At 36.8% G+C, this 15,781-nt stretch overlaps 3 protein-coding genes across 3 annotated transcripts; all 3 read left to right on the forward strand.

Moving 5' to 3' along the window:
• The first annotated feature begins 334 nt into the window (after positions 1-334).
• On the forward strand, positions 335-8,453 carry LOC121248343. The gene is made up of 10 exons (XM_041146794.1): positions 335-550; positions 4,467-4,629; positions 4,771-4,837; positions 5,651-5,778; positions 5,982-6,073; positions 7,009-7,212; positions 7,506-7,589; positions 7,691-7,756; positions 7,863-7,922; positions 8,057-8,453. The coding sequence occupies exons 1-10, from the start codon at positions 335-337 to the stop codon at positions 8,165-8,167; spliced, it is 1,191 nt and encodes a 396-aa protein (XP_041002728.1). The 3' UTR covers positions 8,168-8,453.
• Positions 8,454-9,624: 1,171 nt separating this feature from the next.
• LOC121234154 (actin-depolymerizing factor 2-like) lies at positions 9,625-11,636 on the forward strand. Its single transcript, XM_041129983.1, has 3 exons — positions 9,625-9,831; positions 10,867-11,132; positions 11,243-11,636. The coding sequence occupies exons 1-3, from the start codon at positions 9,829-9,831 to the stop codon at positions 11,391-11,393; spliced, it is 420 nt and encodes a 139-aa protein (XP_040985917.1). The 5' UTR covers positions 9,625-9,828; the 3' UTR covers positions 11,394-11,636.
• A 693-nt stretch (positions 11,637-12,329) lies between these two features.
• On the forward strand, positions 12,330-15,403 carry LOC121240457 (pentatricopeptide repeat-containing protein At2g39620). Its single transcript, XM_041137925.1, has one exon. It carries the CDS (start codon positions 12,463-12,465, stop codon positions 15,136-15,138), a length of 2,676 nt encoding a protein of 891 aa, XP_040993859.1. The 5' UTR covers positions 12,330-12,462; the 3' UTR covers positions 15,139-15,403.
• The last annotated feature ends 378 nt before the right edge of the window (positions 15,404-15,781 follow it).

A 15,781-nucleotide genomic window follows, 5' to 3' on the forward strand; every position in this document is an offset into this window, starting at 1 on the left:
CCTTCCTACTATCTCTTCACCACCTACCTCCTCTCCACTTCCTACTATTTCTTCATCTCTACTTGCTCCTTTCCTCTCTCGCAGATCAACCAGAACTTGTAATGCACCCAAATATCTGTAGGAATTTCACTGCTAGCAGACAACTCTTACTCCTTCTATCCCAGTATTGGACAAGAAGTTATTGCCTCACTCAGGTACTCCTTTTCCACTTGTTCATACCTTATCTTATCATTCTTTTTCACATCCATACCAAGCTTTTTTCATTTCTATTTCCACTCACATTGAACCACATACTTATAAACAAGCTTTTAAAGACCCAAGCTAGTGCCAAGTCATGGATAATGAGTTGACTGCTTTAGAAGCCAATCAAACTTGGGAACTCACTGATTTAAGACCTGGAAAGGTTCTTATTGACTGTAAGTATGTCTATAAAATCAAGTACAATTCTGATGGCACTGTTGAAAGATTGAAAGTACGGTTAGTAGCCAAATGCTACATACAACTTGAGGGGATATACTATCAAGAGACATTTTCTCCTGTTGCCAAACTGGTAACCGTGAGATGCCTCTTAGCTATTGCATCCATTAAAGGCTAGTATTTACATCAATTTGATGTAAATAACGCCTTTTTGCATGAGGACTTACATGAAGATATTTATATGCTCAAATCTCCTGGTTACATGAAAGGATCTCCACGCCAAGTTTGCAAGTTACTCAAAAGTTTGTATGGCCTCAAACAAACATCAAGGCAGTGGTATTCTAAATTCTCTATTGTCTTAATTGAATCTACATTTTCTCAATCTAAGGCTGATTATAGCCTCTTCACCCGAGAAACACGTGACATCTTCATTGCTTTACTCGTGTATGTTGATGATATCATTGTAGTAAGTAATGATCTGAATTATGTGAATGATTTAAAGACTTTTCTGCACAATAAGTTTAAGTAAAGGATCTTGGTTCTTTGCGGTATTTTCTTGGTATAGAAATTGCAAGATCAGCTAAAAGGATCCATTTGTGCCAAAGGAAATATACATTGGATATTCTAGTAGATCCGGGCACTTTAGGTAGCACACCTACTAAGGTTCCTATGGATCAAAACTTGAAGCTCACTAAGTCCACAGGCACTCCATTATCAGATTCTAGCATCTATAGAAGATTAATTAGACGCCTTTTGTATCTCACCATCTCTCGGCCTGACATTAGTTTTAGTGTTCAAACTTTAAGCCAATTCATGGCTCAACCCACTGATGCACATATGTTGGCAACTCAGAAAGTTCTTAGATACCTTAAGGGTGCTCCTGGCCAAGGCCACCTCTTCCCTTGTTCTTCTTCTTTTCAACTTGAGGCTTACTGTGATTCGAATTAGATTTCATGTCTAGACACTAGGCGATCCGTGACTTGATATTGTATCTTTCTTGGCTCTTCTTTGATCTCTTATAAATCCAAGAAACAATTCTGCACTTGTTATGTCCCTACTTCCCATCAATTTGCAGACACTTTGACTAAAGCTTTGTCTTTAACATCTCTCACTCACCACTTATACAAGATGGGAGTTATAAATCTTTACACTCCATCTTGCAGGGGGATATTAGAGAATGATTTACAGCAGCACGACATAAAAAAAAAAAGGAAAGAAAATCATTAGTGTTGAAGAATAAAGTTTGTTACCTTTGTTTTAGTAGTTTTAAATTTATGTTAGCATTTTGTCGTTTCTTTTGCTGAGTTGTATAGAAATGGTATTAATGTCTTTATAGACTTGTCAGGCAATTAAAATATTCTTTTGGCAATTGTATATATATATGTGCTTTGTAATCTTTCTGGATAAAGAAATACACACATAGAGCATTTTTCCTCTCTTCCTAATTTTTCCTCTTCTACAAATTTCTTTCCATTCAATTTGTTACAACTACATACCCAAAATTAAAATGGTACTATGCTAATTAAGCTCCTGCATTAATTGCTTCTTAGCCAATTAAAGTACTTTCTTGGACATTGTACAATGAAAAACGATGAAAATAATCAAACAAATTAGGCAGTAATCACTCACCAAACTAAGTACTAAAAATAGATGATGATGATGAGCTTAATTAATTAAGTACTTATGCTACATTGGGGTCTAGTAGGTGAGCATGCAGCTACTAATTATTGTTACCCTTGGTGATCTTCAAGTATTATCAATTACCAGTTTGTAATTACTAATTACTAGAATAGTAATTCTACATATAACCGTAAAGTGCGTAAGCACAGCATAAATTAACAGCAAATTTACGCGGTATTGGATATAAGTAGAGGTACTGCTACTTAAGAATCATTTTGTAGCTTTATTTTAGTATCTACTATATTGTATAGTTTCTTGCACATGCCATTTTGATTACCATCAAATTACCAATTGATTATCAGGTATAAGTAGAGGTATTGCTACCTGTGCACCTCTTGGGCGGGTAACCCTCGGCCTTGCCCTCCCGTGGGCAGGTGCTCCTGTCCGGATGTAAGGGACAGATTAGCCTCCCATGTCATCTTCCTTCTGCCCATCATGTAACGTGTGGTATCGTAGGATGCATTTTTTAGAGAGAGAGAGACTTGGGGCTAGGGGTGATGACAAGAGGGAGAGAGTCTAAGAGACCAAGCAGCGACGACGAGAGATCGTGAACAAAACAAATAGAAGAAAGAGAGAGAAAAGAGGCAAGGAGCTAGGAAAGTTAAGTTTAAAACCTAATCTACATCAAAACCATGTAGTTTTATTTAAAAATAATTATTTTTTAATATACCTTATATATGTAATATATATATATATAGCGGGCCGGACGGATCCAAAGCCCAACCCAACACTCACCTCCCACATTTCCACTAGGCGGGCATCCACGGTATGCATGCGGATGCTCCACCCACCCCAACGGAAGTCAGGCGGGCAGGATACATAGCCATCCCAGCCGCCCTAAGTGTAAGAAATTGAAAAGGCACAAGAAAAGCAATTGAACTTGAACGTTTTGAGAAAAATAATTGTCGTGGGAGTTATGTCCTTAATCAATAAGTGCATGAAAAGCTTTTTGGTTATGCCTACATGATTATAATCAAAACGAGCTAGAATGCAATTAGCAGTAATATAATATATCATTGAAATTATTAATTATACCAAAAAATTAAATGGATATATGAGAAGTCCATTACTTGAGTAATTGATTTATATATGTTTCAACATAATGTGACATGAAGTAGGGACAAACAGCTGAAACAAACAGACCCTGCACTCACTCGAGGCTTCCTCCTATCAAGTTATATATTCCAAACTTCATGTGTATGACTAACAATTATCATTTATCGTTATTCATCTACTCGATCGCACATATATTATATAAACAATAATATTAATATTTAGTGTACGCAAGTCTAATTTTTTTTTTTAAAGTCAAATTTAGTAAAAGCGACGTCAAACAGATCATAATTTAATTTGCTCATGAGATAGAAAGCCGCCCCTTCCTTTATATATCTTGTCTGATCAGTACTAACTGCCGAATTGTCTTTGATAGAACGGGCACCGTCGTCGTTGCTACTCTCAAAGAAACCCTTTAAAGTCCCCCAACCTGGATGGCTACAACTATTCTCATATTCTCCTAATTAATTTTGCTGCCAAATTACCCAGGAGTTTTGGCCCGAAGATCTAGATCAGATTTTCTTTGCGTTGCAGATCGTAGGTGAGGATCAATTCATGCATCAGCTTTAAATAGCCTATTATATACGAAGGATTCTAGCTTAAACTCGTGTGGTACGTACGTTATAGATATTTTGGTTATAGACAGTACTGTATGCCTCTCTTCTGATGCTCTTTCCAGTTGTGAAACCTGATATATAGTTAATCTTGTCAAATGAAGCTTTTCGATCGTTTCCGGCTATGATGACGATCATGGTCTTTCGATCAGATCGAAGCGATTCTAAGTTTGATGATCTTGGAGATTCTTAGTGTAAAGGTATAATGAAAGGACTCAGATGACATGGCCGGTTTGTACATTTTACAGTTGTTTGGATAAAAGTTGCCGAAAACTTAGTCTGAGACTCTGAATACAGCATGCACATGATCTCGTTTGAGTATATTTTGATTTCATTTGATCATTTTCTCTTAGATTCGGAAATTGCGTACTCTCGTGTTCCAATGCTCAAAATATATATACATATATATCCAAGTTTCATGCATGTCCTAGCTAATTGTCATGGAAACCCCGAGTCCTTCCACAAACTTAATTTGTTGGGTTGGGTTGGGGGAATACTAATACATAAATGTGATATCCGGTTTTAAAGTTAGAAAAGTAATTAATTTCAATCGGCATATTTCTTAATATATGTTTATTCATGGATATATATTCCAGTTCCAAACCATATTCCTTTTGATCTTTTTAATTAGGAAATCACAATATGATCTCTCTTTTTCGAATATTATTTTAGGCTATACTCGTCTCAACGCTTTGCATCTAGGGCTTTGAGTTCGAGCCTTCTGATTTGCAAGAAGCATCGAAAGTAGTCCGGTTTGAAGGTGCGGTTTCTCAACTTTCTTCCAAGCGAATGATGAATGATCTGATCAGTCTGAAAATGAGGAACGCTCTTCTTCAATCGCAGTACTCTCAACTTAACAGCTTTGGTAATGATCTTTATGGAGCTAGCCAAGAAAACTCTGTCGTTGCACGGTTTAAAATACGTGTGCTAGCTTCTGAAGATGCAAACGACCAAGATTTATGTGACTGGCCATGCAGTTTTCAATTCTTTTTCTTATTTTGTTCAGGAAATAATTACGAAGTGATCCAGGTGCCAAATTTGGACGTCTCTGTGCAGATTAATAGCGAAGGGCGGTAAGAATTCTTTCTCATGTCACGTTGTTATCATCCAAAATATATATAAAAAAAAAAATTAGTGAAATGTAATTAAAATTAAGGATAAGCTGCCTGCAAAAGTGAGTCCTTCATGAAAGCTGATATTAATGGAAATACATATGAAATTATAAATGAATTAAACCAGCTCCTAGTTAGCCATCTAGCTAGGAGATGTGAGCTCTCAATTAATTAATCATTCATGATGAAATTGAAAATATAATTTGTATCCCATCGATCGCTATCCTTTAGAATTTTGTTATCTATAAGTAGTACTACTATAGTACTGCTAGTCATCTCAATTAATCATCCAGACGCGCGTTGTATATACGTACGTTGATTTAGAGACTTTGCCATAAACTCTCTCAAATGATAAAATTAAATGGAACTGGCGGATTGGCCTGAGAGGTACGTGCATGATGGCCATAGCTAGCTAGAACATTTCCCATTCAAAAAGATCAAGGGATCGTGCATCTCACTATTAGCTCAAGTGTACAAGTTCGGCATCAGTCATGTACCTAGGTATATGGTCATTTGCATATTATAAAAAGCGATAGGTGAATATCAGAGCCCCCACACTCTAACCTCTTCATCAATTAACGATCGAATATTGGTAGATTCCAATGGATTTGACTATTCAAGGGTGAAGACTAAAACCTTAAACCTAAAGAGTATAACATAGGTATGATATTTAAAGACAAATTTATAACTTACACGTTAGGAAGGCATACTAAAATAAGAAAATTAATAAACCCTAATACATAGTGCTCTTGATCTGGTACTTTTATTTGACAGAAATCTCCATGAAAATGGCTTTTTTAGGAAGTCCAAAATGTTCAACAATGAAGACCTGCAGCTGGCCGGAAATGGATATGCCTATGAGGACCCTTTTCGGTCCCTTGTTGACTATAGCTATCAATCAGGTTCGGTTCATTTCCCCATCTGTCACAAGTCTTGGTAACAAGTTTTCTAGTCCGGCCACCATTATTGATCTTCTAGTCCGTGCCAACTACTCTATAAGACCAAAACTAAATCTTGTATTTTAGTGCATGTACTTGCACAGTAGTACTGTACGTACAACATTAAAAAAAACTAATTAAATTAGTAACCCTAATTTCAATGACAGGTTATCGATCTGCAGGTGACTTTAGGTCTGCCGACAATGTTCCTCAGCAGTCAATGTTGCTAAACAATCAACCTTCTTTCCCACAATTTGAAGTAGGATATACCCTCCCCTTATCTATCTCCCTTTATCTCTGAGGAAAATAGGATTACTATTATTCTGCTATTTATTTATTATTTTTTTTATATTTAATTTTTTTAATTTTATTCAATAGTTAAAGAAGTAATTATTAATAAATTATATTTTTTTAATTTTTTAATAATTAAAAATATTAAATAAATACTTAAAAATAATAAAAAATAAATACACTATAAATAATAAATATGTAATTTTGACCTGTACATGTTAATTAATAGCAGTACTTGTCGCTTTCAGCTTACGTCCCATCTCTCCCCGGCCCGGCCCCCTGGCGGCCCAAAAGAAAAAAACATCAAATGTTGAAATCGTATATTAAAACATCATTAAAAAAAACAAAAAAATCAATATTCATCTTATTGGAATTCTTGTGCGGACAATATTAATTATGTCTAAGGATAATCATCTTAATTAATTACTCACGGTCACAATAAAAAGGGTTTTGCTAAACAAACCAATTAATTATTTTTGTTTTAACAATATCTCTAAAAGAATGTTTGTTTTTTCAACAAATGTTAGAAACCATTATATATTTTAGTTTTGAATAAATTAAGGCCCAATTTGTATTCGTAAGTCATCTCAACTCATTTCAACTCATCTTAACTCATCTCACTACTATTTATTATTATTCATCAACTTTAACTCACAAATCTCATTACTATTCACAACCTATCTCAACTCATCTTCGAATCCAAACGATACCTAAGTGATCAACTTCAATTGGGGGCACTAGCTTGGGGATGACTCCTAGCTATATATAATCACATGATCTTGGTACAACTAATTATAACAAAACTAAGTGGTGAAGATCAGCTAGCTAGCTCCATGAAGAAAAAGGCAGACTTTTATAAATTAAGTTCTATTAATCGTTTTGATTTTTCATGAGGACTTGCAGGCCACGACGAATGCAAGGAAACGTCCAATTGAGAGCAATGACGTCTTGTCCAAAATAGGAACCGATATGGTTCGCAACGTGACGACGACATTGAATGAGTTGAAGAAGAACAAAAGAAACAAGGTGATCACGACCTCTGAACAACAGTGGCAACACGTAAGAAGATCAGCATCAATAATATCGGATAACGAAGCTGAGCACAGGGTACGTACGTCAATGAATATATTACATGTAACTCAAAATTATGACATTTCGTTCGTTTGATAATGGTATTTTTAAATCTAAAGAAAAGATAAAACGTTTGAGTATATTTCCACAAGCACCAAGTACAAGTTTGGTCCCAAATGAAACTTGATTATTTGATTGAGATCGGAGATCGCACATCTAGTACTTGAACGGCATAAATAATATTCATTTATTCATTTTCAGCCCTTCATTGTTTGTGTCAGAATATTGCATGCTTGCACGATGAAAAGATTCTCTCTTTATATTCGCAGTTTCATGTGCCTGTACCGAGGAGAAGCCAAAAGCTCAGTGACCAGATCACAGCTCTTCAAAAGCTGGTCTCCCCCTACGGCAAGGTTATAAGCAATTGCAACTCAAGAAGATTGCTAATATATAAATATATATATATATATTAATTAAATTCATTTCCTATTAATTAAGATTGAGTTTGTCGCAGACTGACACTGCATCAGTTCTTCAAGAGGCTTCTGTTTATATCAGGCTACTACACGAACAAGTTCGGGTATATAAGCCAGCTAATTCTCTTGTTGCTTGGCACTTGTAGTAGTACTCTTAACTGATCTGATCTTTGTTTTCCTTTTGGGCATGGGGGGTGGAGGACTGAACAGAATCTATTTCAGATGCTGAGTAGCTCATACAAAAGTACCGTTAGAGCTGATGGACGGCAGGTAGGCAGGCAGTCATGATTTTCTAAATGAGCCCCTTTTATTTATTTATTTGTTTATTACGAACCAAGAACTAACCGTGTATAAGTACTCTTTCTCTAGCCCCTTTTTTATTAATAAAACGGAAATTCCAACAGGAATTAATTGGAGAAGAGCAGCCAGACTTAAGGAGCAAAGGGCTTTGCTTGGTTCCTGTATCATTAATTACTCAGAAAGTCAAATTTAATGGAGATCAGCCAGCTCGTTGATCAGTTCAACAGATTCATCATGCATAGCTAGAAATGTGTAATTCTATACCTATCATGCATGTTTAGCTACTCAGAAGCATGATTTTTTTTCTTAATTTCCCGATCATGAACTACCTTAACTTCATTCCCAGCTAATCTTTAAGCATGAAATTAAAAGAACGCGCTGGCATACCATTAATGCACCACCTCTTCATATTTGAGAGATCAATCCTAGTTTTAGCGGCCGGAGATGATTGTCCTGCTTCGTTAATGCAGTTTTAGAACGAAAATATTAGTTCCTTGTTTTCACTCATGTAGAAAAGAGTAGCTAGCTAGCTAGCTTATATATGTTTTTCATTCTTCGTGCTGTTTTATAAAATATTTGCAATAAAATGCGGGTACGAGCTAGACGACTAATTAATTTGTATATATCTATGATCTATTATTGTACTGTCTCGAATGAAGAAAAGAAGGAAAAACAAAAAAACAAATTAAAAAGACTGTTGTAGAAGCTTAACTCATGTGTAAGTACGGCTGGATCTCTAACAATTAATTAATTGCTAAGATTAATATGTATAACTACTGGCTAGGCTGCATATATCTGTGCATATGGGTTAAGAACAATGTCGTCATGATCAGGGTACGCCCATAAATTAATGCCATGATCAGCTCGATCGAGCTGTAATCTGCCATCAAGTTGTATATATAGTCTTAATTTGGACCACCAGATTAAATTAATTGAGAGCTAGTTAATCAAACAGAAGATCAGAGGCCTCTGACTTGATGTTCATGCTCATTGCTCATGGATTTTTGGTGATCTTCCATCATCACACACACACACACACACATATATACAAATAAAAAATTATATTTTGCAAGTCAGTATATAAGATATATAGATTAACTTAAATACCAATTTACAACTAAAATGACTGATACAAAATACACATGAAACTAAAACAGTGTATCATGTTAACTAAATAACTATCATCAACTTAATTACAAAAATATATAGCATTAAAGATGGTTTAGAATTATGGGAACAAGCTATTAAGAAGTAGAGATCATATACCTTAATTTATGATTAAAAAAAAGAATTGTATATCAAGAAGCAATTGGACAGAAATTAGATTCGAAGATGAGTTGAGATGAGCTGTGAATAGTAGTAAGATGGGTTGTGAATAGTAGTGAGATTTGTGAGTTAAAATTGATGAATAGTAATAAATAATAGTGAGACGAATTGAGATTAATTGTGAATCAAAACCGACCCTTATCGTCATCATCATTAATTAATTAAGCAGCAAAGAAATGAAAATGTCAAAAAAATAAAAAAGAAAAAAGATCAAAGAATGAGAACTGGGCCAACGGCCCAACACCTTTCCCAAAAACTAGGCTCGGTCCGTAACTGCATATGACTCTATGACTCTACCACGTGACTCGAATGACAATCTCACCGCACATGAGGTGGCACTAATTTAGAGGGTCAACAACCGTCACTGTCACAGCCCCGTGACATTAAGAAGAGCCACCAAACTTGAAGCCTGAAACTGAAAGGTCTTCCTCATTGAGTCATTTCCTATCCATCGTCTATCTTTTCCTTCTCTCTCTCTCTCTCTCGGAGCCCTAGATTTGTTCTCTCTTACAGTACTTCTATTTATCCGCCAATATTTTCTCGGGAAAAAATGGTGAGCACTTCGACTACTCCACACTACCGTTCTATCTTGGACTTCTTTCTAAAAAGTACTTTATAGTTGTGATTTTAGTATGGTATCTTTTAGTTGTTGTTCTTGGATCTGTGGAACTTGTTGCCCTTTTTCGTGGAATTTCTGGTGCTTTTGAGTGGATTATAAATTTCACCAGGCTTTGTACTGCTACTGAGCCGAATCGATCCTGATTTGATCATGGTTTTATTTTCCCTCCTGAACCGTTTGGTGTTCGTTACTAATTTGATCCGTTTGCGTATACTTTTGAGTCGGTGAAGGTGGTGTGTACTTCTCTGGTGCAAGATGGTCTTTGTACGTGTATCTGTAAATGCTCGACTTTTTCTGCATTTGCATGTAGTTTTGTTTGTGTTTATACGTAAGAAGGTCCCTTGAAATCAGATTTTTTATTTGTCTCACATTATTCATTGGCTAATCTCTATGTCGGCTGTTTTTTTGTGACTATTTTTGTTTATTTCTCATGGCTAGTCTCCTTCTTTGGTCTCGATGAATGCTGAGGCATACGAGGCTTTTCCTTATTCGGTTTTTCTACCTTGATACTTCTAATATTTTATCACTGATTTTTGCTAATTATTTGGTTAAATTCATGATAAAGAAATTTGTTGTGGGAAGTAATTTGGAGTGTGATTGTTTTCTTGATACTAATTATAACTAAAAGAATGTTACGGGAGGGATCAAGCATGTAACCAATAGTGTAGAATGGGGCATGGTAGAAGGGTAAGCTTTGATTTGGAATCAACCGGATCAAAAGTAGTTTGGGACTTGAGAGGGGAAAAAAGGACCTTGTGATGTTGTTTATATGGTTATTTTGTAATCATGGGTCTCTGGACTGGTGGATAACATTGCAAGTTTTTGAATTATTTAGGGATTTATTTTTGGTTATTTGTTCGTTAAGATGGTGGGGGTGTGGAGTGGACCATTTTGTAGATGTTTAGCATGAAGTATACATTTCAAATAGGTGGTAGTTGATAAGTGCGAGCATTTTATCCAATATTGCAGGCAAACGCAGCATCTGGGATGGCTGTGCATGATGACTGCAAGCTAAAGTTTTTAGAACTGAAGGCAAAACGAACTTACCGCTTCATTGTTTACAAGATTGAAGAGAAGCAAAAGGAGGTAATTGTGGAAAAGCTTGGTGAGCCAACTGAGAGTTATGAGGATTTCTCTGCAAGCCTTCCTGCTAACGAGTGCCGATATGCTGTGTATGACTTTGACTTTGTGACAGAAGAGAATGTCCCAAAGAGCAGGATTGTTTTCATTGCTTGGTAATATTTAGAGTTTCAGATCTTACTATGTTCTCATGTTCCATTCTCTGATGTTTTGTCTCTTTCGCTTTATGCATTCATTGATTTGCTATATATACACATATATGAAGGTCCCCGGATACTTCAAAAGTGAGAAGCAAGATGATTTATGCAAGCTCGAAGGACAGGTTCAAGAGGGAATTGGATGGTATTCAGGTGGAGTTGCAAGCTACTGATCCCACCGAGATGGGCCTTGATGTTATTAAAAGCCGGTCTACCTGAATAGAAAGTGCCAGCTATGCAATGGAAATATCTCCAACTATCCTACTTGATGTTTATAAGTTGTGGAACTTAGTACTTTGTTTTAATGCTATGCTAATGGTTTGTGTTTTATCAACATCTAAAACGTCCTGAATTGTGATTTTGTGGTTTTATTGTGTTGTCACTTATTAGTATGAATTTATACACATTTGTGATATGTCGGAGTATGGGGTGCATATCAATTCAAATGTTTGCTTATTTCAACCCTATGGCTATGTTGTTTTGTATTTCAGGCTGTTCTTTTGCCTTTCCCAATACTGAAGGGTTTCCATGGCTATGTTTCGTAAGAGTCGAATATCTTTATCAATTCTTAAGGTTGGGTATTGTGCGAGGTTGAAAAAGCTCTCGATTGTTTGATGATAGTCTCAAGTTGTGTATTCATCCATTGCCCTTAGAGTGGTTCACCACTGCAATTAATCAGTTTTGCCTGTTGGAATACGAAAAGAAGTTACAACGATTGCTATTTACCATCAAAGCAATGGGTTTGTTTACCAACTACCTGAACGTCCCGTGCCCCCTTTTGTTCATTCCTCTTACGTGTGGATGTGGCCGCATAGTTCTCTGCTGTTGCGGCCAGTGCTCGTTCCTGCGCCTGAGCCGGTGGTAGCTTGGTAACACTTGAACCAATATGGTTTCTAATTAATAAATCTATGGTTCGGAAAATATATATCAAAAGCCCTAAAAGATTCTATTGGAGTCTAATATAGTGATTCATTAATTGTAATTAAATAAAAACACGATACACCGTATTAAATGAAATTTAATATTTAGATAGTCATAGAAGATTAGTTATGCTTTAAGAATAGCGTATACACAATTTTTATTTTTTAAGAAAATCTCTAGGGGTGTAAAGACTTGATATCTAAGTCTGGTAGGCCATTAAAACGACAAAATGGAAAAATAAATAATAAATACGAAAATTCGAAGCACATTTTAAAACGACAGCACGCTATGACGCTGGCGGAGCGCTACTCCCTTATACGAGGTCGGGCCGGGGTTCGTTTTGGTTTTCCTCCGTGTTTACAGAGCGATGAGAGTGAATTATGCACTACGTAGACCATATCATGCACCAGCACCGGCGAAGACTGCTTGTGAAATCCCATCTTCACCCTCCAGAAGTTCATATAATTACCCCAACTACCTTCATCTTCTCTCGTCTTGCAAAGACCTCAAGTCATTGCTTCAAGTCCATGGCCGTTTGATAGTGTCAGGCCTTAGGGAAGACCATTTCACACTCTCCCATCTCATTAATTCCTACTCTTCGTTTCACAAATTTGATTTGGCTCGCTCTGTTTTCGAATTCTCGGCTAGCCCATGTGTCATTCTATGGAATTCAATGATAAGAGCTTATACGCGGTCAAAACAATGCAAAGAAGCTCTCATTATGTACCATTGCATGTTGGAGAAAGGGCTGGAACCTGACAAGTACACCTTCACTTTTGTTTTGAAAGCTTGTACAGGTGCTTTAGACTTGCAGGAGGGTATTTTAGTTCACCATGAAATAGCCCGTAGACGATTAGATTGTGATGTGTTTATAGTGACTGGTCTTGTTGATATGTATTGTAAAATTGGTGATTTGAGAAGTGCAAGAGAGCTGTTTGATAATTTGCCAAAGAAAGATGTCGTGGTTTGGAATACAATGATTGCAGGGTTGTCACAAAGTGAGGATCCTCGTGAGGCGTTGAGATTATTTTGGAGTATGCAGTTGGGGGGTGTTGAGCCTGACTCAGTGAGCTTGTTGAACTTGGTTCCAGCTGTTTCGAGCTTAGCAGATATTGATTACTGTAGATCTATCCATGGATATTCGGTCAGGAGGGATTTTCATTCTGCTGTTTCGAATGGATTGATTGATATGTACTCTAAGTGTGAAGATGTAAGTTCTGCTCGCCAGGTTTTTGATCAGATGTGGGGCCGAGATGATGTGTCTTGGAGGACAATGATTATGGGCTATGTGTTCAATGGATGTTTCCTTGAGGCATTGAAGTTATTTGATACAATGAAAGTAGAGAATCGGAGGATAGATAAGATGTCTGCTGTGAGTGCTCTATTGGCTGCTGCAGAGAGGAGAGATTTAGACAAAGGGGATGATATCCATAATTGTGCTATTCAAGAAGGGATTGATTCGGATGTTTTGGTTGCTACTCCTATTGTGACCATGTATGTTAAGTGCGGACAATTAGAGAAGGCCAAACAATTGTTTAAGGGACTTCAGTGGAGGGATTTAGTTGCTTGGTGTGCATTTATAAATGCTGTTGTCCAATCTGGATATCCCAAAGATGCATTGTCTCTATTTCGAGATATGCAGAATGACAACATGAAACCGGAGAACGTAACTCTGGTGAGTATCCTTTCAGCATGTGCAGAAGTATCTGTAAGATTAGGTAAAAGCGTGCACTGTTATGCTATCAAGGCTGACTTTGATTTTGATGTTTCAACAGGAACAGCCCTTGTATCAATGTATTCTAAATGGGGATTATTTACTTGGGCGCTGAATGTTTTCAGTAGAATTCCATGTAAAGATGTCGTGACGTGGAATGTTCTAATAAGTGGGTTTGCATATATTGGTGACGTATACCATGCTATGGAATTGTTCTGTAAATTACAGCTATCAGGAATACATCCAGCGGCAGGTACCATGGTCAGTTTGCTTGGCGCTTGTATGCTGTCAAGTGACTTGAACCAGGGCACCTGCATTCATGGGAAAATTATAAGAAGTGGATATGAATCTGACTGTCCTATAAGGAATGCTCTCATTGACATGTATGCAAATTGTGGGAGCCATTCTTCAGCTGAATTCTTGTTCAATGAAACAGAGTTTACAAAGGATGTGGTAACTTGGAATGTCGTAATTGGAGGATACCTACAGAATGGACATGCAAATAAAGCTATATCCTCCTTTTGCCAGATGAAATTGGAGAACTTTCAGCCAAATTTAGTCACATTTGCATGTGTCCTTCCAGCAGTGGCATATCTGGCAGCCTTACGTGAAGGCATGGCTTTTCATGCCTGCATTATCCGAATGGGATTTCTGTCTAGTGCACTTGTTGGGAATAGTCTTATTGATACGTATGCTAAATGTGGGCAGCTCGATTCTTCGGAGAAATTCTTTAATGAGATGGAAAACAAAAACACAGTTTCATGGAATGCAATGCTTGCAGGGTCTGCAGTGCATGGACAAGGCTGCAATGCTGTTGCACTTTTCTCGCTTATGCAAGAGAGCTATGTCCAAGTTGATTCCGTGTCCTTCGTCAATATTTTATCTGCTTGTAGACATGCAGGTTTAATAGAAGAAGGAAGGAAAATTTTTGAGTCCATGTTTGAAAAACACCATCTTGAACCAGGGTTGGAACACTATGCGTGCATGGTAGATCTTCTAGGTCGAGCTGGTCTATTTGATGAAGCGTTGATTTTGATAAAGACAATGCCAATGGAAGCAGATGCCGGAGTTTGGGGAGCCTTATTGGGTGCTAGTAAAATGCATTCTAATATCAAGTTGGGTGAAATGGCGCTGCAACATCTTGTCAAACTTGAACCTGAAAATCCAACAAATCACGTAGTTTTATCGAGTATGTTTGCGGAATCCGGTAGATGGGGTGATGAGGACAGCACAAGGTCAAGAATGAATGAGTCTGGATTGAAGAAAATTCCAGGCTGTAGCTGGGTTGAAGTGAAAAAGGGGATCCATGCCTTCAGAGGCGGTGACTAGAGCCATTTGCGGTTTCAACATGCTTTCTGCTGTGGAATAATTCGCTTAGAAAGATGAAAGGGAAGGGAATGTGCCTGAGACGAGCTACTGATATCACACTAACAAGAACAGCAAGGAGGGAGAGAGAGAGAGAGAGAGAGAGAGAGAGAGAGAGAGGGAGGGATGTGTTTGTGTAAGCAAGAATTATGTCCAGTTAATTCTGTCCATGAAGAATCGATAACGCGTTTGTAAAGAACAAGAAACTTAATATTTAGTCAATAAGTTAATAAGTTATGCTTCTTTAAGTTGCGCAAACATGGTAATATTTATAGGACGGATAATGCTACTCATCAGTTTAATTTTTATCATCATTTCATTATTTTATAATGTGATATTAGATTATTGAAGACTATTTATTATATTTTATTTGTGAACCTATCATCTAATACCACATCATGAAATGATGAGAGGATAATGAGAAAATAAATAATGAATAGATTTTTGCATTATAGGATTACATTGGTTATAATAAAAATCTAAAATTCGAACTTTTTTTTAATACTAATTAGTGTATCAAGTCCGTCGATAACTACATTTAGAAATAAAATTTCGCATTTTCAATTGTTCGTTAAGAGGTATCGAATTGAGAGAGTGGGATGTAAAA

Source organism: Juglans microcarpa x Juglans regia, chromosome 1D (genome assembly GCF_004785595.1).
Source record: "Juglans microcarpa x Juglans regia isolate MS1-56 chromosome 1D, Jm3101_v1.0, whole genome shotgun sequence".
Classification (NCBI taxonomy): domain Eukaryota; kingdom Viridiplantae; phylum Streptophyta; class Magnoliopsida; order Fagales; family Juglandaceae; genus Juglans; species Juglans microcarpa x Juglans regia.